Raw genomic sequence first — 26,121 nt, 5'->3', positions numbered from 1 at the left:
AAATTGTGTCACTGGTAGTTTTTTTTTTTTTTTTACGGTTCCTTGGTCATTTGTTCCACGACTGATATTTTCACGTACAAACATCTAGGTTTCTACACATGGTACATTGATTTCAAATTTGAAGAGTAGAATCATTGTGAAACAGGTTTGATCGGCCAGTTTCTCAGCTTGATTAAGTCCCTACTTCATCCCAACGTATTATTTTTAATTCTCATTACTTTATGTTGAGGACCAAGATAATTACTCAATCAACCTGTTCCACTTGGCCAAAGCCGAAAACATTCGTCAACAGTTTCCATGCTATTCTGGGTACTCAAACAAAACTCTAAATTGTATTTCTAGTGTTGTGTACTAGAATCCCACTCATTTGAAAATTAAAATAAAAAAATACATAAAATCCAGCACATGATTAACGTTGAATACAAAACTTTTACATTTTTAAGACAAGTTTCAATAGACGGAGGGCATTCATTTTGAGTTAATGACTTCACTTTTGGTTTACCTGGTGACTTGCTAAGCGGAGAGCAAGGGTCCAGACAGTGGGTACAGCCTTCCATCTCATACAACAGTGATGCCATTCCTACAACATTGCCTTTGTGCACTTCCGTCTTTCCATTCCATTGGCTCCCCTTTTCGTGTTTCCTTAAGGTTATTTTGGACAATGTGCTTTTTATGATTACGTATTACTGCATCCTTGACGTAACAGAGTGCTTCCCGGGGTCAAAGGTCATACCGGAACCACGGTCACCACCACACCCTTTCACAATAAACTGCACACCGACTGGACCTCACTTATCGAGAGTAAACACAGCAAGCAACATACAGGTCATCTCACGACGGCAAGGAAGAAGACTAGTTCTTGCTTCAGACGAAAAATGAAAAAAAGTAAGGTAACAAATAAATGAACAATCTGGCATACAGTAGATCCGAGGACAGACGATACGACACAAACATGCTTTACGATCGGTCATTAGGATCAGGGCTTCTGATCGCCCAAAGAGTTCTGAGCCACCAGCTCTAACTTTTAAGACAACACGTTGACGTCTGCACTGCATGTATTATTTTCTCCGTGTACGGTTTATCACATGATAAAACGGTTTGTTTGGTGGTCCCTAAAACTTAGTCAGTATTTCCATCTCAGGGATGGGAATACCACAAAGTAGAAAAATATGTTTAAGTTCACACCCATTCGTATTCGAGCAACAGCACTCTGTAAGCGGTCACCCGAACATATCTCAACATACATAGGACAAGTTAAGTAATTCTAGGACTAATACACACATACATGCGTACACAACCACACACACAACCGATATTGTACAGCAATAGAGTTTTTGTTCTTTTCACTCAGACTTACACACACTCAAATCATGACGTTCATCTATTGGAGCATTTTAACAGCTCTCTTGGTGATTGTCACCCCACACACACGGGTGAATTAGACTGCAAAATAAATATTTAGACATCCTAACTTACTGATGACTATCTTCACTTTCGTCCATCAATAGTCACCATCTGGAATAAATATTCTATGAAATTATATTTATGGAGGGTGTTGTACACCCGACTTGTATACTACTTAAGACCTCAGTAGGTGATGGGTTTGATATAGTGTGCCCATGGGACGGATGAAATTTAAAGGAAGCCCTTGAAATTAATCATTTGTTTCGGTTCATTGGGTTTTTGCAGATGCCCAATGTAGCTCAGGGGGGGATATATAAGAAAACGTTAGTTGGTCCTTTGTATGATTTGTGTTTTAAATTCACTGGCGTCGCGAAGCTACATTATCGTATTCTGCATATTTGATGTTTTGTGCCGCAATAAACTAGGATTAGCATGAGAACAAAAAAATATATATAATTATATCTTAAACCATTTATATCTCTCTCTCACGCACACACATACACACTAACACACACACCTAATATTTTGACCAAATGCATGTCACATTTTGGCCAAAATCCATTTGGTACGAGACATGAACAGTTTTTCACTGCTTTTCTGTGTTCTAGTGGTTCAACAACGGCAGGAGAAACCATTCCAAGTACAATAGAGACCATGTACATCTGGGAATGTGTTTCACAATAGAGCAGCTCTATCTATACAACAAACATTTAAAATAAAATCATTGGTTATTAAACTCTATTGTTATTGTTGTTGCTTGAGTGTCCCAGATTATAGCAAACATCCATGTTCAAATTAGGTGAAGGATTTTGTGTAACCTTGTAACAAAAGGTACATGGCAGTGTTGAAAGTGAGTAAGGATATGGTAAATACACTTTTGGGCCACAAAAGCAGAATAAATGGGCCTACTTGGTGTTGTAATAGTGGCAATTAATCTATGATCTTTCAACTGAAAAAAGTTTGGTGATTAATTATTATCTTTACCCTTATTTGTTATTATGTGCATTATAATGTCAAGCTACACAAAAAAAGGAGTTAACACATTCCCTGCTTCTGCATATTTTCTGAAAAAATTGCCACTGGTTGAATAATAACGCATTGTGTTCTCTTACATTGAGAAATGGCAGCGTGTTCAGTGGATATTTAGTGTGTATTGGGCAGTATATTTGAGTCCTCAGATCCTGGTTCCGCCCGTTATGTTATTACAAGGGCTACTATGCTTCCCTCTAGTGGATCCTCTCTGCTACTGCAGCACTCGACCCTGCGTCTCGGGCAACTTCGTGGCGAGGAAACTCCCTGCGGCGAGAGCGCCCGCGGCAAACAGGATGGGCACGGCTTTGGTGATGCCGACGAACGACTGGAAAATGCTAATGCCGAGAACAGCGGCCAGCTTACACAGGGCGTTCAGGAACCCAAACGCAGTGGTCCTGGATAAAAACACAATGACAGTATGGTTATTATAACAGCATTCGATATTTTATACTGTTATTAGCAATAACTATTATTATTAGTTTTTACTATTTGGTCATTCAGTTGAAAATTACAGTCACTGTGATTTTTACAAAATCACAGTTGATGTGATAATAGGTTGTTAGAACAGAAGGTAGGGCCTACATCAGAATCATGGGATGTTTTTTCCATATTGGGAGCCTCAAGAGAGTTGTAATTCTTATGTAAAACTTAACCTTACTGTATTCTACAACACATTAAAAAAATCAGATTACATTTTAAGAGAAGGGCACAAAATAAACAATATAATAGTCTAGCCTAACACAAACCTTGTTTTTCCATGTTTCGCATGAGTTGCATTGCGGACAAAATGGCATACTTTTTTTTTAATATATACTTTTTAAAGGAAAATTAATTGGTTTAAAGAATCGTTGGAATAGAGATGACAATTACACTTCTCAATTTACACAGCCTGCTCAGCTCATACTTCACCTTTTGTCTGACGGGTAGAGCTCCACGGTGAGCACGTCCAAGGCGTTCCAGGAGGCAATGCTAATGCCCCCGAACAGACACAAGAGCGCGATCATCCCCGACTCGTTGCTGCCGAACATCAGGAAGAAGCAGCTGACGCACGATATCACGCTGGAACCCGCTGGTTCACGACAGAAAGACGAGGGGTAAAATGAAGGGAAGGGACAAATTATGCATTTAATTTTCAATAACCACTAAAAACCTAATTTTATTTATAATTTAATATAAATAAAATGAAGCCAGGGTATAACCTTTATTTAAGAAGCATTATTTGTCATATTTGTTGAAATTTTCTTTGCTAACCAATCAATAGATCAAATTCTCAGACGGGAATGAGTACAATGTGTGGCAGGCCTCTTACAATCCAATCCAATTGTACCCGGCTACCTACACGCTCTCTGCCGTTGCAATCATTGCGCTTGACCGGAGTCTTGCACGAGGCTAGGCAGCCCTTTTGCTTATGCTATGGGGTAGTCATGTGTTTTGGGAGAATAGTTTTGAACGGGGGCCTGAAGAAAGGGGTAGCATTTTGTCTTTTTTATACTTTCAAATCAAACTAACTCTGGCTGGTTACCCCAAAAGTCCTAATCTAAACCGTTACCTAGCATTCGAAGGCGTCCGATTTTGTCCATTAGTAGTGCTGACACGATGTTGCCAGGCAACACCGCTAAGGATCCGAGGAAGCTAACGAAGTAGATCATGTATGCGTTGTTGTCGTCGCTGAAGTCCAGCATGCAGCCTTCTTTGTTGTGCAGGAAGGTGCTGTTCACGAGCTTGCTGTTCACAAACCTATACTTGAAAAGATCTGATAAAAACAAAGAAAGAGACATACGAGTTAGCAATTAGACGGTTAAAGAGTAATTTATAATTTGGACTTCTGCTACATTAAATGTATAGCAACCATGTTATCTGTCGATTGCAAATAAACAAAATAACGTTAAAAATGTAGTATGACATTTCCCATAGGAGAGATAAAGTCCGGTCTCTCATCACCACAGAGGAAGAGGGTGTTACGGTACCTGTGTTATAGAACAGGGTGGCAATGAAGGTGCAGTTTCTGAAGAAGGTGTTGGTGGAGGTGATGTCTTCAAAGTAGCACTCCTCAAATATAGAGTCTTCAAAGACCATGGACTTCATCTTGAGGTTCAGGAACCTGTGGGGCGGATGACAAAAGGGATTTAACTGTAGTGTGAGGCGTATCCAACAGTGTAGAATCAAAACACTCAAATAAAAAAAGCATAAATATTTTTGGGGGATTTTTGAGTGTTTATGGTCGGGGCAGGGAAGTTGGTTGAAAAAGAGGGGGGATGACATGTAGCGTAGGACCGACTGATCGAATTTCTGAATCAAACCTGGGCCGCTTGTGGCGGACATTCCCTTAACTGAATATGTAAATTGATATCCAAATACAACGACATGAGGAGGCAAGATCATCCGTTACTGAGCCCAAGAGAATAATAGTAAAGCGATGCGATCCCGCAGGAACAACCCATTATATTCTGTCTTCTGATTTCTTCAGAGTTCATCCAATTACGTCGGGACGCGTGGAGATGCCCGTTTAAAATAAGAATATGCAAACTTCCGTGTGTCCACTCACTTGTCGTTGAAGTACTGTCCTTCGCGGTGGACCTGGTTCTCCAGCGTGAAGTTGAAGGTGACGTGCTCCACGCGCTCCTTGGTGAAGGTCTTGGTTTTGGACTCGTACTCCTGCTTCTCGATGTACTTGATCATGTCTGGGAACCACACTGTCAGCCCGTAGTAGCTGTTTACACACACACACACACACACACACACACACACACACACACACACACACACACACACACACACACACACACACACACACACACACACACACACACACACACACACACACACACACACACACACACGAGGTTTAGCATCCAAGCTGAGCTAACTCTTTTGTGACTAGCTTTAAGTGAAACGCTAACCTTTTTGTTGGATAAATGTCATTAAGGAGCAAGTTAGGGTATCTTGCTCAAGGATGCCTACAGCCAGACTGCGGACATTGGGGTTCAAACCCATAACCTTTTTGCTCTGAGTCAAACACTCTCACCACGGGACTATCTAATAATAATAATTTAGATAACAATAGTCATAATCATAATCATCCAATAAGAGTAACAAAGTGCTTTGCTTCAAAAGCGGGACATTAATATGAGTGATAATGGTGTGGAATTCAGTACAAACATTAACCAAATATTTTAACCAATAGGATGAACGTCCCGATGCCTTCAGCCCCTCTGTGTATAGGATTTGATGGTTCTGTACCTGAAGGACATGGTGAACCAAACAGCCATCAGCATGAAGGTGGTCCTCTTGTACTCGGGGTTGAAGCAGGCCAGGAAGTTGTTCTTTATCTAACGTGTAAACAGGCATTGGGATAGCCATTAGTCAGCGGAAGACGTAGAAAATACAAAATGGATCCTCTATTGTAGTTTGGTGTTTGGCCCCAAAGAAAGTTGTTTTTTTCATGACGAGCAATTTCAGGTTCATGTAGCGATACTTTCTTTCGGGAAACCTTTGATGACTGATGTGTTTGGTCCGTTGACTCTGATTTTTAATATTTCTTTTTAATTCCAACTTCATTAAAACTCGGTTACACAGAGATCACATCAGCTCTGAGTTGATGTTTGCAGTAACAGCCGACTTAAACTAGAGCATGAGCACAACATTTTGATGCTCTTTGCTTTCGGTAAAAGCTACAGCAAGGACACAGCAATCAAAGGCTCCGGTTACACAGGGGAAAGATAAACAGATAAAGTGATACAGGGGAGGAAGGGGGAGCAGAGGCAGGAGAGTGAATAAAAAGTGATATTAGTGGCCTTTACAAAACGGCGATGGCATACATCATTTATCAGCGACACAGGTGAAGGATCTCATTGGACAAAGGTTTAAAGGCTCTTTATTGAACCTGCTCACGTCGATCAATAGGGGCCACTTCTGCTGTCAGACCAGGCCGAAGGTCACATCATGTAGTATCTATTTAGTAATGCTGATGGAAAAAGTCACTAAGCCGGGCCTCCCAAGAACATATTTGGAACTGTAACCACAAGAGGCATATCAGAATGAATCAATTATGTCTGGTCTGGTCTTGAAAGGAGAATCACTTTGTTTCATCTCTATGGAATATGCATGAGTACATGTATTAAACTTTCAAGATCCTTCTGGTAGTTCTTCAACTCCCTGGCTCACCTGTTGGGTAAGGCTCATGATCTTCAGCTTGTATCGCCGCCAGACAGGCGTGTCCGTGCCCGTGTCCACCAGCTCGTCCATCTGCTTCACCGTCTTGATGGTGGTCACCTTGGATCCAACCCAACACAAGTGGCCGAGCATTAACATCGTTCAACACAACGCCACAGCTGCCATATCCTGATCTTGAAATGTGCATATATAAACCAATTCCCCAGGTGCTTATATGCGTGTTCGAATAGGTAGTTTTTAGGATGATGCAGGCCATTCCAGATGCAGCACCTTGACATGGGTGGTCCTTCGCATGTGGAAGGCTCGGCCAAGGACTGGATAAATGTATTCATATATTCATGATGTTTGCTCTGAGTGCACACTCACTGAGAGCGATAAACACGCCGTGGGTGGAGGATTGAAAGGGACAGAAACCAGAATGTTTTGGTAGAATTTATGGAAATCAATATAACCGTGACTTCCTTCCCATGGTGGTATGGGTTTTCTGTCCGTTTTATTTCTACAACTATTTATAAGAATTATGTTTTTTTGTGTCTGAGATCTGAGTAATTGAGCCAACTCTATTATCTATTATCTAATTATTATTTGTGATTTTATTTTTTTACGTCCATTGTAAATAAACATCAGGGCAGGGGTGGGGAGTCTTGCTCAAGGATGCCTACAGGTAGGTACTGGGATCCAAACCCACAACCTCCCGTAGTTGGAGACACACTGTTTCCCAACCTGGATTCGCTCGGTATTCAGATGACATTGTGAGATTGGCTGAGGCATTTCAGAGGTTTTCAAGGAGAACCAAATCCCAACACGCGGAGGGGTTTGCATTGCAAAGGACTCCCTCTACAGGTCATACATGCTATTAAATGCATATTCTCTGAACAACTCTGACCCATACCTCTACTTCGCTTATTCAAAATAAATTAAAGGGGCGCTCACAGGCACACCTGCCCCCTGAAGGACATGCAGGGTATTGGTTCTCTTTTTAAAGTTTGAACGGTCTCGTAAAAAGGTCTTGCTGTATAAAACCAACCGTCTGCCAAATGATTGGTAGCTTCGAGCCAACTACTACTCATCCCTTGGCGTTGGGCAGTTTACATTAATTGACATTATGGCAAGATGTTTGGGCGATAAAGTGATTTGTGTGGTGGAGGCAGACTCACAATAACGTCAGAAATTGGGGTCGGCCGGCAGAATTTCCAGACCTTAAAAAACTGCACTAGACTACCGTGGCCGTGGGATACTTACGGAAAACACTTTCTCCGGGAAGCCCTTGGCCCTCATGTTGGTGTCGTGCACCTGCTTCAGGATCATCCATCCCTCGTCGTGCTTCCCGTTCTGTCACCACAACAACAGTGTTAGATGTTTGACGTACGATACATGAGACACACGTGTGGCAAATGGGTTTCACTAATGGCTGTTTGTACATCGGTCGATAATCAGTAATGGACAAATCGTCAATTATTAATACTGAGTGAATAACAAACTCAGACAAAGCGAGGAAAAACATTCATTAGAATGCCGTACCACATTTGGGAGATATTCCACTTCACATTTGGTCGATATAATCGCATTGAGATGAGATGATACAAGAATAAAAAAATGAAAAATATTGATATTAAAGCACTTTATGTAATGTTAAAAGTAAATGGAACAATGATTTTCAGCAAGTGCTTTAAATGTGATTATCAGCTCCCTGCAGGCTGGAATGGCCAGCCTGTAGAAGGTTAGCAGCACGCCAACTTCTAAGGGTGCACTCACACTAGGCCATTTGGCCGTGGCCGTTGGCTGTTTTCACACCTAACCGTGCTCAACTGGCCCCATTGTTCTCTGGCCTGCACTCACACTAGGCCACCTGGCCGTGGCCGTTGGCCGTGGCAACTGTGGCCTGGCCACGGTAGGCTCTTGTAAATACGTCATCACGTCGTAACACGTCATCACCAAGCGTCCGCTGCATGGACCATAATAAAGTCTACCGCCAGTCAGAATTTTAACAACAATGGACAACAACACAGAGAACACAGTTCTCTCTTTGCTGAGTCTTTTGCTTATTTGGAGCCGTTCTCAGATAGAGCCCACTCTCACTGCTGGTTTTTTCGAGTACGCAAACAAGCGTAAACATCGCTTGACGCCATGTTTACCGTTTAATAATAAAGGCTTGTCGCCTTTATTATGTCCATGGTCGTCGCATGGAATATACGTCATCCAGCTCAGGTTGCGTAGCTGTGCGTGTGCGCGTGTCGACTCATTAGCATCTGTACCGTAGCGGCCCGTACCGTAGCAGCACACCTCTCCCAAGTGGCCAAGTTGGCCTGGCCAGACTGGCCACACTCACACTGGCAGATTTCAGCACGGTTATGTGTGAAAACGGCCAAGGCCAGATGGCCTAGTGTGAGTGCACCCTAAATAGAAGCTAGCTAGATAGCCTGCGGGGGGTTAGCAGCATGCTAACCTCTAGATAGAGGCTAGCTAGCCTTCAGGCAGTTAGCAGTTAGCTAACTTCTAGATAGAAACTAGCTAGGTAACGTCAAGACAGAAGCTAGCTGGTTATCCCGTGCGGAGTCATCAGTGTGTTAACCTCATGATAGAACACCAGGTAGCTAGCCTGCAGTGAGTTAGCGGCGTGCTAACCTCCAGATAGAAGCGGGGGCTCTCGGGCATGGCGCTGAGGGCGATGATGGCGGCCACGGAGGGGAGGGCGCAGACGAGTACGAAGACACGCCAGCTGTGGAACTGGTACGCCGATCCCATCTGGAAACTCCATCCTGGGGGTGAGAGCAAGAAAGTAAGAAAACGGATGGACTACTGTCTGTTCTAGCGTGTTGCGGTGACTGTGACTGAATGCCTGGACTCTCCTTATGGTTAACTGGCCATCACCCCATCAACATATATTTGCCTGTATATATCTTTGTACGTCAATTCTGGCACCCATCATGACCATCCCTGGAAGGAGGGATCCCCCACTCTGCGTTCCTCGTCAAGATTTCTTCCTCGCTGATTAGAGTTTTTCTTAGGGGCTCAGGTCAGGAGGGTGTCACAAATATTTGGCCTGTTAAGCCCTTTGAGACTGTCATGGTAAAATTAAAAAAAAAAAAACAATTAAAAATAAAATTGAAATTATTTAAATTGGACCTTCTCTTCAGATGTACTTTTACTTTTATATTTTGCCATTTAGCATTCAGCATTTATTTGTCTAAATTACATCTAATAAAAAAAATCAACATTGTGGCATATAATAATGTTTTTCTGGACTTTAGCAGGGTTTTTCGCATTAAAGGTGTACTGCTATTATTATATGTATTTAAATATTTTATTTTTATCATATCTGTAGACATGTAAATAGGCTAAGAACAATCAAAGCAGAAAATCAATATATAACATTTTCCAAAATCTTAAGTGCTTCAAAACAAGAAAACCTCATTAAAAACTCCACTTGTCTTCTGGACAAAATGGACAACAGAACCACACAGAAAAATCAATCACAAGCTTCGTCTAGGGGCCTATCATCACTCTGGCTTGTTCTACACTATACACTCTACACTACAACAGAGTTCATCGCCTTAGTGCATATTACAATGAATTCTAACGTGTTTTTACATGCTGTATAGATCTGTAGGGATGGATTGATTTGCATCGGGATGGCCTTACTGATACATATTGTTTCAATGATTTGAATTATATTAGCAGGGCGAGGAGAGGGGGCGGGACTTCACATGCTCAGACGGGCACTTTCTTGGCGTTAATAATATATATACACATATATATTTATGTATAGACAGTATACGATTTATTCTCCTTGTCTTTACTCTTATTCTGCTTGTTCCGGACACTATTAACCGACCGCTCAAAGGAAGTAAGAGAACAGGAATTGCCTTTGGGATTACTAGGATACCCAACAATTCTGGAGCCTCTCCCCGCCTAGGCTTACCGTAGTGAGGGATGATGGCCCAGGCCATGGCAGACGCATAGATCCCTCCGATCATCCAGAACATGCAGAGCCAGCTGAGGTGCTCTCCTCGCTTCTCCTGGGCCAGGAACTCGGAGTAGTAGGAAAACACGATTGGAATAGAGCCTCCGATCCTGGAACGCCCAAATCAGAGTACAATGATTTACATTAGAATAGAATAGATTTTACCCTAAAAGAGCGTGTCTCACTTATGAGACTATCATTTTCCAAACTTAATTAGCCAGAGAGAGAGAGAGAGAGAGAGAAAGTGCAGGTGGAAATGGGATTTGATCCCTGAAGGGGGGCTTGATTGGATTGTGCAAATGTGCCAAACCACATTAGCCTGCTAGTCTGTTGTATGAGGGGGAGTGGAAAAGTGTTTTCATATTATTTGGTATTATTGGTTTAAATGTCACGCCTTTCCCAGTGAACAATGCTGTAAGAGACAATCATTTAACCTGCGAGAGAAAACTGTATTGATGACATTTAGACGTTAAATTACTAATAAACTGAAAGGTGTTCTGCTTACATTTTTTGTCATACTTTGAATAGATTAAACAATTCCACTGCGAAAACAAGCTCACAAATTGAAAAATCATTACCATTCCTTCATATAATATAACAATGTACACAGACTGCCAAAGGACGTTTGCTCATTCGCGCCCTGAGCACGACAAATCCATACTTTGATCACACACTGTATACCGAACGCTGTTACCAGCCACCGTGTGGGTTTGATTTTGTTTCCACTGACCCAACGCCGGACAGCAGGCGACAGAAGAGGAAGGTGCTGTAGCCCTGGACGAAGGACGAGAAGAAGGAGAAGACACTGTTGATGGAGAGGGAGATGAGGAGCGACTGCCGACGGCCGATCCGGTCCGCTAAGGCTCCCCACAGGAACGCTCCCACCATCATTCCCAGATATACAATCAGGCCTGCAAAGGGAGGAGGGGAGGGGGACCATCAGGGCGGTGTCGTCCCTGATTCATTCGTCACAGGTGTGTATCATACCATAGAAGAAGATCGAAAAACGACTGGCTTTTCAGAATTTGGCGAGTACTGAAATCTTTCTTGGTTTACATTTTTCGTTCTAAATAATGCATCCATCTTTCTTCACACTTTAATGTAACCTGTTAGAAGTGTAGTAAAAAGAAGCTCAAAACACAAGAAGCCCAAGTCTGACAACACCTCCCCCTTTTTTTTTTTTTCACACCTTTCAAAGACTCCCTTACCCAGCATGCTCTTGTTGGGCTCGGACAGACACATGTCCTTCTCGGCGCTGGGCAGCACGAAGCCCACCACGAAGATCTCCACGCCGTCCGCCATCAGCGCCAGCCCCAGCACAAAGTACAGCGTCCACTGGAACTTCCCGTGGCCGCACTCTTGCAGGATGGTCTCGTACTGCTGCGCCAGCTCCTCCTGGTCCTTCCTCCTCTCCGCCTCGGCCGCCACGGCCCCCGTCGCGTCCCCGAACCCCTGCGCCCCGCCGGCGCCCCCTACCGAGCTGGGCCCCCCCGCCAGGCCCTCCTTGACCCCGGACTCGGCCCTGGGGATGCCCTGGTACTCGCCCTCGTAGATCTCGTCGTCTTCGTCGTGGCCCTCGGTGGAGTCGCTGTGACCGCCGCCGTCCTCCTCGTCCGCGCCGCCCGCCTGGCTGTCGCCGCGGTAATAGCCGCCGCCGCCGCCATCTTGTGAGGCGCCGCCGCCGCCGCCCACGCTGGGGGGGTAGTCGTCGTCCTCCTCGAAGCGGCTGTAGGAGCGCATGCTGTACTCGTCGGTCACGCGGTCCACGCCGCGGCCAACCTTCTTGCTGGCCTGCCGCTTCACCTCTTTGGCGATGTCTTTGGCGCCTTTGATGAAGGCAGTCCGGTTCTGGTAGCCGTCCTCCATTTTGAAGAGGAAGGAGGGGGGGGGGGGTCTCACGGGTTGTGTCGGCCGCTGGGGTCCAGGTGGGGGGTTGTGAGGGGTACTTTTAAAGGGGCTTCAGCCTGCGGAGGAGGACACTGCTTCTTGCGGGTCACTGAGGGAGGTGTGGAAAGAGTAGCCTTTAGTCATCGTCAAATAGGCTGTTGTTATTTAAAGGGGCATTAGGAGAGATGGGAGAAGTGTTAAGGTGAGCTGAAGAGAGCCAGTTTTGAAATTAACCACCACTAGAACTTCATGCTCCCTCCCTTCCTGTATGTTTCTCCGCCATTGAGAAGTGTTGCAGTTCTCCCACCGGCTATCGTCAGGCACGATGGATTAACCCACCCATTCATGGAGGAGGCTCCCTGATTGGACAGAAATCAGCCGGAAGCGGCCCATCAATATAGATTGGCGGTCGAAGGCGAAGGCAGCCGCAGTGAACTCGAAACCGATATCCTCACAGTGCTCACTAATAACCCTGACTAATAGGTGACAGAGGTCATTTCTTACAAATTACATTTGAATAATAGCTCTTAAATGTTACCTACAGCGTAACATCTTGAATTTCCACATGCTCAATGTGAACCCTTTTAGACTGGGTGACGCTATACTCAACATCCATAGCAACGGTTAGAATTTACAGAGTAATCCACCACTAACCACAAAGCTTTGTGGTAGCACAGTGCACACACCATTAGTGGGTTTGGGTACATTAAGGAACAAATTATTTTTCTGTGACAAGCCAACATACATTTGGTGCAATCTGTAAGCCTTGAGTGTACTCCATAGCTATAATATATTTGAAAAGCTCAATATTTGAACAGCTCAATTCAAAAAGGTCTTGTTAAATAACGGCCATTTCAGCTCAAAGGGACTAGTCAGTCAAAGCAAAACGTTTCAAACGATGAGGAAGCCCATCCAGATGTTATCTACACACATGCCTGGTAACAGATAAATTGCCTTTATAAATATAATCTGACAATGAAAAAAAGGATAATCCTGTCATGCATTGAAAGCAGAGATTTTCCACCGTCACTGACATCAGAGTGGCCTGGCAGAGAGGTCCAGCCATTAAAGAGCGGCACGTGCCCCTCAGAGAGGAGGCAGGTCGTGTGACGAGGGAGCAGTGTGCATGGCCGTGTACTATCCTTGTGTAGTAGCACTGTGTGCGTGTATGAGTGGGTCATTTAACGCCTTTTCTCGTTTCGCGTAGGCCTCACTGCCACGCTTTGTCGTGCGAGCCATTTGGTGGCGCTTCTTTTTTTTTCTCTCTCCATCATCGCAGTAGGCTACAGGGTATGAATTGTGGGTTCCTACGCAATCCCACGTAGCGAGCGTCACCAAATATGAACATCATCGACTGACACCTGAAGATAACATGAAGGCGATGACCGGTGGCGCCGAGCTGGTCCCACACACATACATATGTGGATGTAATGAGTACATGCAAAGATATCCTACCACAATTTGTGTAAATATATTTATTTTATTTTGTTCCATTTCCAATGTTCCGAAAACGATGATTGGTGTTGCAGGCCTGGTGGCAAATGAAACACATCGTGCATATTGCAATCCAAATTGGTCATCAAACGGAAATGTCACGCCAGTGTCCCTGCCGACAGACTGAGAATAACGTTATTTCCCATTCAATAAGACCTGAAATCCTGTCACGACTGATGATCAATCGTAGGGCCCACCTGATTAACAAATCGTTCTAATTGCCACATATACATCCAACCGCTCCACACCCACCCATCATGCAATCAAAGCTATAACTAACCGTTTGCTACCATTTCAAATAAAACCAAAACGGTGCAGGCTAAATCATCGTGAGACATTATATTCTTACCCTCTTTTCCTTCGCTGGGAGCAAGTAACTGACGCCTCCTTTCCAGCCTTGTCTTTCTCGTGAACGAGAGCTTGCTTACGTATCGGAGGCTGTCGCTATGGAGCGAGTAGTGCTGCGTGCGGCTCAGTGCCTCGGATTCCACGCCACCCAGGAGACGCGCTGTGATGCGAACATCCAGAGGAAGCCTGCTCGTGCTCAGGGGTCCCCTCCCCCATGCAACCAATAGAAACACTATCGACTCACGCAATTCAAGAGTATAGTGCAACCACAATATTTCACGTTCTCTATTTGGCACCAAGCAGCGATACGAGGTGTTTGTCTTTTTTATTTTATTAAAATGGATGGCCTGAGTGCTATTTTGTTTTGGCTTGGTGATTCAATCCCGAGGTTTTTCCCCTAATATTGCAACAGTCCTTACGCCCCTCACGCTTATGGTGAGAGGATAAGAAAATAACCGCGTGCATCAAAATGTCTTCATAAAAAACGTGCCCAACTACACACACGGGCCCCCACACCTCTTCTCTTGTTGCTATGCTGTTCGATAGCTCTTAAAAAACGTTGCATTATAAAAAGTACATTAAGCGTTTATAGATATTTAGAAGGCATTAAATATGAATCATAGCTCAGACAATGAAATCGTTTATCCATTTCTAATTCGATTAGAGGCCTTTATCCTTTTAGTCACACAGAACCAGAGAAAATCAAATCACACAAGCTTGTATTAAAACCTTTATTGCTCAAAGGTCCGGCATCTGTACAGTGACAACAAAAAATACACGGCGGCGGTTAAATTACTTTTAACAATTATAAACCAGAAATGATCCAAAGGTTGTTTAAAAAAAAAAAACATAGGAAAAAAATATAACTACTAAATGAACGACTCCCAACTGCCACGTCTAGCAGGAGACTAGGACGGCATTGGACCCCTCATAGGAACGCGTGGGGGCCCACCGGGGGGCCGGGGGGGCATGGGCGGCCCCCGCTGGAAGCCAAAGTGCGGGGGCCGAGGGCCACCGTAGCCGGGCGGGGGCATTGGCGGAGGGGGTCCCCTCATCCCCGGGTGCATCGGGTGGCCTAGGGGGAACCAATGAGAGGAGAGCAGGCGTTAACAGGTGAGCGGGCGTTAACAGGTGAGTGACCGCCTCCGCGCGACGCCGATGTCGAGCGCCAGAAGGTCAGACTGTCCTGTCCTTTCTGCTGCACGGTTTGAGTTCACCTCGTTCTGTCACAGGAAAGATGCCCACCAAACTGGTTCTTCTTTTTCTTCGAGCTACTCTACACTCTTGTCAATGTTGGTTTAGAAAACTGGGTGGCAGCTTGTGAATACTTTCTCAAATTCGTCCCACTTGGGACTGTGTGCTTTGATTGTTCTCAGCCTCGTAAGCCTGTAAGGGCCCCTCTCAATGATAAATGGACATCATTTCATGTTTCTCTGGCAGAAATGGGCGGGCATGTTGCTTTGAAGCACCAGGATGAAGAGTTTGTGAACTGAAATAAGAAGCAGCTGCATCTCCTGGCTTCGACTATTGTTTCTATGACAACTGGCCATGTGAGCTCCCAGATCAACAGCGTGCCGATAACTTCATGTTAGACCCACAGGAATTGTAAGCAACTAATACAGACAAACATTACAATAATGGATATGTTCCAACATACTCTTCTTCAAACTCAAATGTTCCTTTGACAGTTGACATGTCAAAGTAACCGCTGTCAAAGGAAAAGCATCACTCCCAGAGGGATTCAGCCTTTTGCGAAGCCTTTCTGTCTAGCCGTCCACATGTGACAGCATACACTCTCCTCATTGGGGGCAATTACAGACAGGAGCAGGTGCACGTACCAAAACACTAAGTGGATATGGACCCTTAATGAATTTGGATATAAAGCACCTGTCACATGAAAACGCAAATGTTTCCACTGTTCTCAGTTGCGGCACCTAAAAACAATATGCACCAAGTAATTTTTGAGATGCAATGCTAGGATCCACTTTTTTTTTTTGTGGTTGTTGAATTCTAATATTTACCGCTACAATAATCGTCCAGCTATGGACACTGAGAATATCCTTTGAGCCCGAATATATTATCAATTTCCCTTGCGAATCAGACTTCCTTGGTGCCAGTGATGTTTATAAGAATACATTGCCATGGGAAAAAAATGACGTTCACTTAAGATTCTGCTGAACTTGAGTGTTGTGCTTACATCACTAGTGCTAGAACTGTCAGGGCTTTTATCTCCATCGTCCCTTTTGCGAAACAGCTGCAAGTAGCAAGCATCTGGAAGCGCCATGTGGCCACCTCACAAAATGTCTTGATTTTGCGTTGTTATTTTATAGAACAACCATACAACTGGATAATTCGTGCGTGTTCATCAGATTACTACACAGTGAGCCAGGTTTAATGGGCTGGATCACAGTATTCCCCTCGTGTCCTTACGAGGCCTTTAAAACCCCACGACGACCGGGAAGCCGCGGTGAACTCACCCATGGGATGGTATCCTCGGGGGGGCATGCCCATGTGTGGGTGGGGGGGCATGCCGGGAGGGGGTGGTGCCCGGTGCTGGTTCGCTCCGGGAGGGTGGGGCGGAGGTGGCACCATCCCAAGGGGCGCGTGAGGCGGCATCTGCATCTGCATACCTGGGGGGCCGAGGGGGGGGGAGGGGGGGGGTCGAAGGAAAGGGTTTAGCCAACGGTGTCGCCATGGTTAGCACTGCTGCCTCGCAGCAAGAGGGGCTCCTGGGGTCAGGCTCAACAAAGCATCCGAGTTAACACTGCTGCTCCGCCCATGACCGAGGCTGGGGCAACACATCTGGGGTTGGTTCCCGGGCGCTACCCTGGGGCAGACGTCTGCTCCCAGCTCCCAGCATAGTTTGGGTTGAATGCAGCGAATGGGTTTACCCATGGGATAAAATAAGAGTATATCTATATATTATCTTTAGACCCAGGGGGCTGGAGCTAGTGGGGTCCGGGTGTTCTGCAGGGGACTACGAGTCTGTTAAAAATGTAGGTCAAATGCAGTGTTTCCTGGGATATAGAAGACAGCTGCCTCATTTCACACAATAGCTATTTGGATTCATGTGGTGTCCAAACCTCTCCATCAGAATCGGTTAGAAATGCCAGTCATGTAATTTTCTTGTTAAAGCTTAACAGATGTTAGAAATATGAATATTGTAGTAGGTTGTGATTGCTCCTCTAAGCTGTCAAAAAAGAACAGATAAAACTGACTTGCGTAGAAATGGAACATAGGCTTCTTTGAAGCTAGAATTTATGCAAGAAATGTCAAGACCAACTCGGATACATTTTCCTCAAAATGATAACTTAAGAAAAATAATACATAAAATGGACGTGAATGTTCCGATTTGTAACGTCAAAGCCCAGGCTGGAACACGTACCGTGGTGCATTCCCGCCGGTGGGAAGGGGGGCGGGCCGGGCGGAGGCCCAGAGCCCCCACCCTGCTGTCCCTGGGAGCCTGCGTTGGGGGGCATTTGCATGCCGTGGGGCATGCCTGGAGGCATCGAACCTGGGGGAGGAACGGGCGGAAAGGCACCGGGAGGTGGCATGCCTGCAGAGGACGAAATGGTGAAGTTGTCGGTCAAAAACTGTCCTTTCATCAGTTGTGTAAATGTAACAGATGATCAAGTGCAAAGATATGGCTTATGGATAGCTTGTGCTGAGATTTATACTGCATAATTGACTAGGGTCTCTGATGACACCCAAAACACGCTGCGGTATGGGGATTGACCTTCACTAACACACGATCCTGCTTCCTAACTACAATCTGACAAATTGTCAATTGACTCTCCTGCCCTCCCTCTTGACTGAAAGCAGAGGAAGTGCACTGTCGACATTTAATTCGGCCTTCCAGCTAAGCACACTTCTGAAGCGCCTTCAACCCTCAACCATGACACACCGAAGCTTCTGGGGAGCTGATGAGAAGAACCTCCCCCCAACCCCCCCCACTCGGTGCCCCCAGCCTACCTTGCATGGACATGGTGGCGCCCATCGACGTGAGCACCGGGGTAGGCGCCGAGGCAGGGGGCGGGGCGTCGGCGAACAGCTGATGGGGCCGGTCGGCCTGCGAGAGCGGGTTCTGGGCGGCGAGCAGGCGCTCGGCGGCCGAGCCGTGGCGCTCGCCCTTGGAGTCCTTCTTGAAGGCGTAGGACACTGTGATGGGCCGGTTGCACAGGTACTGGCCGTTCATGGCCTCGATGGCGGCGTCCGACGCGTCGAAGCTGGCGAAGTTGATGAAGGCGTAGCCCTTGGAGTTCCCCGTGTCCGGGTCCCGCATGATCTTGGGCGTCTGCAGGATGACGCCGAAGGCACTGAACGTGTCGTAGAGCAGCTTCTCGTCGATCTCCGGGTCCAGGTTGCCGATGAAGATGTTGGCGCCCACGTCCAGGTTCTTGTTGTGCGCCGACGCCTTGTTGACCCGGATGGGCTTGCCATAGAGTTTGATCATGTTCATGATCTTTATGGCGTAGTCGGCGTCTTCCTCGCTGAGGAACTCCACAAAGCCGTAGCCTTTGAGAGCGGGGAAAGGGGATTTGGGTTCTCGACACTTGTGCATTTTTGTAATATACATTATGTTTGTGTGTTCCTGTTTCTACCCACCTTGATGTTGTCCCGTGACTCTGTCTTTTGGCATGTGTGTGTTGACCACAGGTCCGGCCTGCAGGAAGAGCTCCCATAGCAGGGGCTCTGACACCTTCTCATCGAGGCCACCCACATACACAGTGGCATCTGGAAGAAGGTGAACAGTAGCATTAATATACGTGTACATAAATATGGAATTCAGCAGGCATACTTCTATTCACGCCACCTACGCTTGCATGCTTAATGTATTCACATACAGAGGTTTGTTTGTATGATCCTCATTTTCACCATATTGTTACCATAACTGTCTCTTGTTTGTCCGTTTCATGTGCCATTGGCATTGACTTTCTATATGAGCCTTTCTGTATTTAATGACTTAATGATTTTCCACGAATTATGTTGTTTAAAAATGCTAACAACTAGCAAGCTAGCTTGAGCAGATAGGATACGCTCAATAAACTGAGTTACAATACCATTAGGGTAGCAACATTATGGGGCAATCGTCTCACAGAATACGCATCCACAAAATGAGGTAATGTTCTGCCTAGGACGACGGCACATATCAGTGTTTTACTTTATAAACGGACAACTTTACATTCATTCATACAACGGAACACAAACGAAAAACCCATGTGTTCCTGATGAGTAACCGGCAAAAAAGTAGCTAGTGGCGTTAAAGTTATGAATCCTCACCAAGGAATCAAACAGTCACTACAGTAACTAGTGTATTCATCCAGAGGTTTTAATAAAATAATGTTCCAATTGCTTAAGTTACCTTGATTCCTTTCTGAAATTGGTCCCGCCGCCATGTTGAATTAACGAAAGGCAAGCGCCTCAAAACTCTGACTCCGCCTTTTCCGGTGCTGACTTGTCCTTAGCGGAACTTCCGTGTAGTGATGACGTTTCTCTGTGGATTTTCTTCACTGTAATCAGTATAGATTACTATTTGTCTATTATTTGATATCATGGTCTGTATAGGTATCGAATTATATGTTGAAATAAATAAATAAAATGTACACAACAGACGGAGCGTTTGTGAGACGTTGGAGCTGCAAATATTAGATATGATGATGATGATATGATGTGATGATAGCTGGTACACAAGTAATCATTGTAACTAAAATATGTGTCTATTAGTATTGGAGTAGTGAAGAGCATATGTGATCCCATTTTCAACTGAATATGTTGGACGAGTGCGTTGTGTGTGTTTGGATCGTTTATTAAAGGGCCCCATTGTGTGTTGATAGGGCCCCAATACCTCTAACCTGGTACAACAGGGGTCGTTTAATTTATGCAAGATGCAAATTGTCACCCATTGAGTGTGAAGTAATCTTTTTCACAGCCATCAATGTATTGCAACTGCATTAAGAATAGCATTCCCTCGGAAAATGACCTGACTTATAAAATAGGAAACTACTGAACAATGAAAGGAAACTGATAAGCTTTGGTATATGCTTTTATTTTGTTATTCCAATACAAACTTTCGGTAAAAACATGGAATACAAATATTGGCCATACAAAACACACACAAGATGGTCTTATGAAACACTGTAATAAAAATAATAACAAAACATATAAAACATCTAAAGTCATGCATCAAAGACAAACAATGAAAATATCCTTGTATAAAAATGGATGGTAACAGGAAAATATGATCCAATATAAAATATCACAATGACTTTTTTTGTGGAAAACAATATCCATGGTAACACAGAGGTTGTGCTTTATCAAATATAACAATTTCACAGTCGGCAGAAAAAAGCACATAGCATTGTAGATCGAATATGTACTGCCTTACTCTAAAACAAATAGGTACAATATCCTTGTTACTTAAATCTTTTAAATTCCTATTTAATGGGATTTCCACCAACTGATATCATTTTGCAATGTCTATTAATCAGTTACCAAATTACTTTATTTAATCTTTTTGCTATGGATAAGATTTTGACAGGTAGTTTTGGCATTCTTCTTGAACTGGATTGGGGAGAGTTGTTAAAGTATATTAAAATATATATTTTATACGTTTTCCATTCAAAAATGTCCTTTTAAATGTAGTCAGCAATTATGTTTTTTACATTTCTAACAACAAAACAGAAAAAAAATCATAATTCAGCAAAGTTTACAATATTGCCGCAAACTCAAAAGTATATCAAATAGTGCTGTCCTTCATAGTTATAGTGACCATATTGTGAAAGAATATCAAAATTGGAATAAAAAAGTATGTTCTTTCCTCTTTTCTTCAATAATACATTTGATATAAGTTCCGCTTGATTGTAACTAGTGCCATATGTAAGCCAGAAAAACACCCCAAATACATGTTACTCAGAACGACTTGTTGAGTTGTTGGCATTATGTGATACAACCCCATAGGTTCAACTGAAAGGCAGTACCTTTTAATAATGTTATTTTAGAAGTACAACATTCCATAGCAATTGTAAAAAACCTTTATCGCTGTCTTTTTATTGCTATTATTCCTATGCTGGGAAAGTTGATGTCTTTGACCATAAACTGCGGCTAAGATCCTAGAGAAATTGATTTTCCCTTCTGTGACTTACATAACTTCAAATACCTCTGTTTTATCAAAGCCACATGCCAACCAACCAACATGGCTCTGATGGATCACAAAAGGATTTTTTCAAATGCCTTCATAAATCAGACAATACTGTTATGAAACACAATGTAAATACAACAAATTTGTCAAAACATCATATAAAAGAAAAAAGGCAGAAATAGGTCCATAGCGATGGCTAACTGCATATCTCACAAATCATACTCGAAGATGATGAAATAACTGTTTGGTTTTTCATGACAGCTTTAAGCGAACAATTTCTTCCCTCCTTGACTCCAAAGCTGAATCACAAGTTTGAAAGCCAGACCAAACACAATAGGTAACGAACTCCAACACACAAAATACCAAACTGCTCTGCAAGCTGCTCAGAGAATCTTCTTTTAAAATCTCAACCCTCGTATTGATTCTGCAGAAGCAAACACTCCCACGGTCCATGTGGGAACATTGCAGCACTAAAACCAAGCACAATCATTGTAACACATGTTCCTGCAACGAAGTACAATAGAAAGTTGAAGGAAAATTGCTCCAAAGGCCTCGTAGTATAAAGTATTAAAAATGTACAGTACATTCTACCTATAATGTGGCCCACGATCCAGAAACATGACGGTGGCATTAGAGTAATCAAATCCTGAAAGGATGTTGTTCCCAGGGATGTCTTGATTCAATACCTGAGCTTTTGATGATAGCCAGCTAAAATCCTTTGCTGCACACTCAGAAACAGTCTGGTCATCGCTCAAAAACAGCAGGCATATATTATGAGCGCCAAGGGGGAGAAATTGGTTTCGTCATTCCTTGGCGTTTGATCCATTTTTACCTAAAGGGTTCTATAAATACATTCACAGATGGGAATGGAAAGCATTATGCTCTCCATGGCTCGAGGATGTGTCTGTGGTTGTATGCAGGTGTTTATGTTAAACCAAAGTAATGGACCCTTTTCACAGCAACATCGTAGTTGGGTAAACACAAGTCTGCAAGTTTGCAACCTTCAGTCTGTTTCTCCTTAGGTTATACCAGTGCCCTAGCAATATAACCGACAAGAAAGTTACTATCTTGTGCACTGGCATAATTCATTCAGTAATTTATAATTTCATAAACTACCCAATGTCTACCCCACCTTTCTGTTAACTTCCCCCTCAAACAAATCCCTACTGTCCAGATGTGTTTTTCTCTGTTTAAACTAAGGCAAAATAGGCACTAAGTAAATGTACGTAACTAGTGTAAACATCAGGTCCTTTTTAAACACACACATGACGCAAATCAAAATGGAGTACGACACATCACCCCGGGTTACACTAAAAAGACCAGTGCTCACATACGGGTACGCAGTCACGGCATCCTGCAGAAGCCGGGGTTGGTTCTGGCGGCGGTGGGGGCGGGGCTTAGTGCGACGGCAGCGTGGCGGCGTTGGCGGCGTTCAGCTGGCCCACCGCCAGCATCAGGATGTCCTTCTTCTCCTTGTGGAAGCGCAGCTCGCGGCCTGCCAGCCGCGCCTCCTCCAGCTCCCGCTCCGTCGACGCCAGCTCGCGGCCGATGGCCCCGGCCACGCCCTGCTCCCGGTTCACCCAATCGGCGGCCATCTGGGTGCGCATGTCATCGTCCAGCGCCCGGTTGGAATAGTGAGCCAGCACCTCCTGTGAAAGAGCCCCAGAATGCATTGCTTCAGACAGAAGGGAGGTGGCAGTCTATCTGTTAGATACCTTTGGGTCCTTAAGGTTTAGTTATGGTTCCACGTCGACACAACAAAATGACCACGCAGATTCTGCGTCCATTTTAAGTGAGCGGACCAATCACAGCCCTTGCTGCTGCGTTGCCTCGGCTAAAGAATAACATTTTTGGGAGGCGTACGTCCGGCCCATGCGTTGCGTCGATGTGGAACCAAAACTAAGCCTTTACTGGTCGTGTGACCGTTGACCATGGATTGATTCACACATGACTGGGTTCTCTGTTGGAAGCATCTAACAATCTGTAAACATCATGTGACCACATGTGACGCCCGTGTTCCGATGACGTCTGTGGTGTGGTCACATGACGCCTATGGTCGCAGCGATTACCTGTCTGGAGCATTGCCTTTCCCTCATGGCCTTCAGGCTCCCGTTCCAATGCAGCAGTTGAAACACTGTCATCAGCTCCTGAAACACAAAACAGCTTGTGGGTCACGAAACACATCTGTGAACCATTATGAAACCATTATGTCGCTACCAACTGAAATTCGATGCCTTGTTGCAAAGCTACATTTGCAACAAGGCTCTCGGGCTCTGCGTCATTAGTATAAAAGATTTTTATGAACACGGCAAACATCATCATTTATAAACGATAACCTGTAAATGGAAGGATAATTCGATAGGCACTGGGATTGATACCCAGTGTTCACAGCCAACCTGTACCTCCTGTGCCTTGTATATTGCCAACCCAGACTGAAATACAGAATAACAAAAGTGTATTATATGCACCTGAAACTCCAGCATGGATTTGCCTTTATTGGACTCGAGCATGAAGCGGAACGCCCCTATTCCTGTGCTGGGGTTATCCGCCTCCTCTCTGTTCCCCTGTGAACGACAACCACACGTGAATCATGAGTGTGACGGCATGGGTTCACGATGCTGTGGAGTTTGCGGTTGTATTTTACAAATGGAAGTGGGTATGTGTTGGTGCCTTTCTGGTGGAAAGAGCTACATGTCTCCAAACGTTCTGCAGAACGACCTCGCTAACTTTAAAAAAACATATCTTCGAGGAAACATTTTAAACAGACTTGTGTAGAGACTGCACTCTTTATAGTCGTTTCTTTCAAAACTCGGTCATGCGGAAGCTAGAATTTTTGTGATGGATTAGTGTGTGTAGTATGCTTTAAATATTCTCCATCTTTCTTGTCAATCACTTTGGAGCCAAGCCTGTGACCACGTAAAAGTAATGTAATTTCTGAGGATTATCATATTAGCTATAACCCCCACAAAATGTAAACCTGAAGCAGAACCTACGTTGAAGGAGGCCAGGGCTTCACACACACTCTTCTCGATGAAGTCGTCTGTGATGCGGCGGGACGGATGTTCGTTAAACACCGAGTTCATCAGAGCGATCTTAGCCGCACTGCGCCTGGCCTCGGCCTTGGTGGGACAGAACTGTCAAGGTGAAGAGTTCCTCCGTTAGACTTTAGGGTAACCTCTGCTTTTTGGGCTGGATTTTATAAAGGGAGATAATGGAAATGGTCCACTTCATGTGATAGTAAGTATGTATTTTGGAGTATTGTCTGAATGAGCATTGCTATTATAGGATACTACTTATTATTAATTAATAAGGTTCAGGAAAATCATATGCTTGAATTGTCACAATAAATTCTTAGATTATGTTCATTGTATATCATACACTATACATGTTACAATGGTAGAATAGAGCTACAAGAACAAAGAAGTTGTTGTAGCTAGGGGCTTACTAGAATTACATCAATCAGTCCAATCCAACTAAATCCTCAGTTTAAATGTCTGCAGAGTTTTAGCAAATAAGCCTTACAGCTAACTCACAGACACTCTTGTACACAGACAGACACACATTGGGACCTTAAATCCAGTGTCTCTGTGATTGATCTTAAATCCATTGAACAGAGAGGATTATCCTGTACCCCCCCCGACCACACACACACACACACACACACACACACACACACACACACACACACACACACATGCACACACGCACACACAAACACACACACACACACACCCCTTACCCCCACACCCCAATCAAAACCCTGTCTGACTAGATCGGACCCAACGGACCCCAAAGACGAATCACGCACCTGGAAACTGCCGAAGCAGCTGCCTCCGGGCAGGCTGACGTAGCAGACGTAGGGCGGGCTGCCGGACGGGACCATCTCGTAGACCACCAGGGCGCCGTTACGGAGATCCGCCCCGCGGGTCAGCTTCATCTGCCAGAACTCCTGCAACGCCTCCACCACGTTCACTAAGAGGGAACGGGAACACGTTACATAGTTACATTTACATAGGTATCAACCTCCACCACGTTTAGAGTAGCATGTTACATAGTTATGTATCAACCTCCACCAGTTAACAGTAGCATGTTACATAGTTATGTATCAACCTCCACCAGTTAACAGTAGCATGTTACATAGTTATGTATCAACCTCCACCAGTTAACAGTAGCATGTTACATAGTTATGTATCAACCTCCACCACGTTGACAGTAGCATGTTACATAGTTATGAATCAACCTCCACCAAGTTACATAGTTATGTATCAACCTCCACCAGTTAACATTAGCATGTTACATAGTTATGTATCAACCTCCACCACGTTGACGGTAGCATGTTACATAGTTATGAATCAACCTCCACCAAGTTACATAGTTATGCATCAAGCTCCACCACGTTGACTAGGAGAGGACAGGAGCACGTAACATAGATTTGTATCAACCTTCACCAAGGTGAGAAAGGACAGTTGCATGTTACGTAGTTATGTATGAACCTCCACCATGGTGACTAAGGGGGTACAGAAGCACGTAACATAGTTTTGTATAAACCTCGATGACTTCAGGTTTAAATCCATAGAACCACTCTAGTGGTACTATGTCTCACAAAGACATTGAATAAAAGTGGACAGCAATACAAACAATGTGTTCATTGCGTCGCATCAAGGCTGATCCTATCTTTTGG

At 44.4% G+C, this 26,121-nt stretch overlaps 3 protein-coding genes across 3 annotated transcripts in view; all 3 read right to left on the bottom strand.

The window, feature by feature from the left end:
* Positions 1 to 11: 11 nt before the first annotated feature.
* On the bottom strand, positions 12 to 14,534 carry LOC115535785 (synaptic vesicle glycoprotein 2A). Its single transcript, XM_030347270.1, has 13 exons — positions 14,304 to 14,534; positions 11,782 to 12,569; positions 11,304 to 11,484; positions 10,532 to 10,683; positions 9,235 to 9,368; positions 7,852 to 7,941; positions 6,601 to 6,708; positions 5,677 to 5,765; positions 4,982 to 5,146; positions 4,404 to 4,537; positions 3,986 to 4,189; positions 3,346 to 3,505; positions 12 to 2,831 (listed from the first exon to the last, which is right to left on the bottom strand). The coding sequence occupies exons 2-13, from the start codon at positions 12,437 to 12,439 to the stop codon at positions 2,648 to 2,650; spliced, it is 2,259 nt and encodes a 752-aa protein (XP_030203130.1). The 5' UTR covers positions 12,440 to 12,569; positions 14,304 to 14,534; the 3' UTR covers positions 12 to 2,647.
* A 485-nt stretch (positions 14,535 to 15,019) lies between these two features.
* sf3b4 (splicing factor 3b, subunit 4) lies at positions 15,020 to 19,783 on the bottom strand. Its single transcript, XM_030347844.1, has 6 exons — positions 19,665 to 19,783; positions 18,908 to 19,036; positions 18,275 to 18,817; positions 17,688 to 17,858; positions 16,780 to 16,932; positions 15,020 to 15,377 (listed from the first exon to the last, which is right to left on the bottom strand). The coding sequence occupies exons 1-6, from the start codon at positions 19,696 to 19,698 to the stop codon at positions 15,211 to 15,213; spliced, it is 1,197 nt and encodes a 398-aa protein (XP_030203704.1). The 5' UTR covers positions 19,699 to 19,783; the 3' UTR covers positions 15,020 to 15,210.
* A 544-nt stretch (positions 19,784 to 20,327) lies between these two features.
* The window catches only part of lix1l (limb and CNS expressed 1 like), a 7,716-nt gene continuing 1,922 nt past the window's right edge, over positions 20,328 to 26,121 (bottom strand). The window contains exons 2-6 of the mRNA XM_030347444.1: positions 25,249 to 25,412; positions 24,434 to 24,574; positions 23,909 to 24,004; positions 23,510 to 23,587; positions 20,328 to 23,089 (exon numbers count right to left, since the gene is read on the bottom strand). Coding sequence (XP_030203304.1) covers positions 22,838 to 23,089; positions 23,510 to 23,587; positions 23,909 to 24,004; positions 24,434 to 24,574; positions 25,249 to 25,412 — 731 coding nt within the window. The 3' untranslated portion in view covers positions 20,328 to 22,837. The remainder of the gene's footprint in view (positions 23,090 to 23,509; positions 23,588 to 23,908; positions 24,005 to 24,433; positions 24,575 to 25,248; positions 25,413 to 26,121) is intronic.

This window comes from Gadus morhua, chromosome 22, assembly GCF_902167405.1.
Source record: "Gadus morhua chromosome 22, gadMor3.0, whole genome shotgun sequence".
Taxonomy (NCBI): domain Eukaryota; kingdom Metazoa; phylum Chordata; class Actinopteri; order Gadiformes; family Gadidae; genus Gadus; species Gadus morhua.
This window is presented reverse-complemented; position numbering and strand designations above follow the sequence as displayed.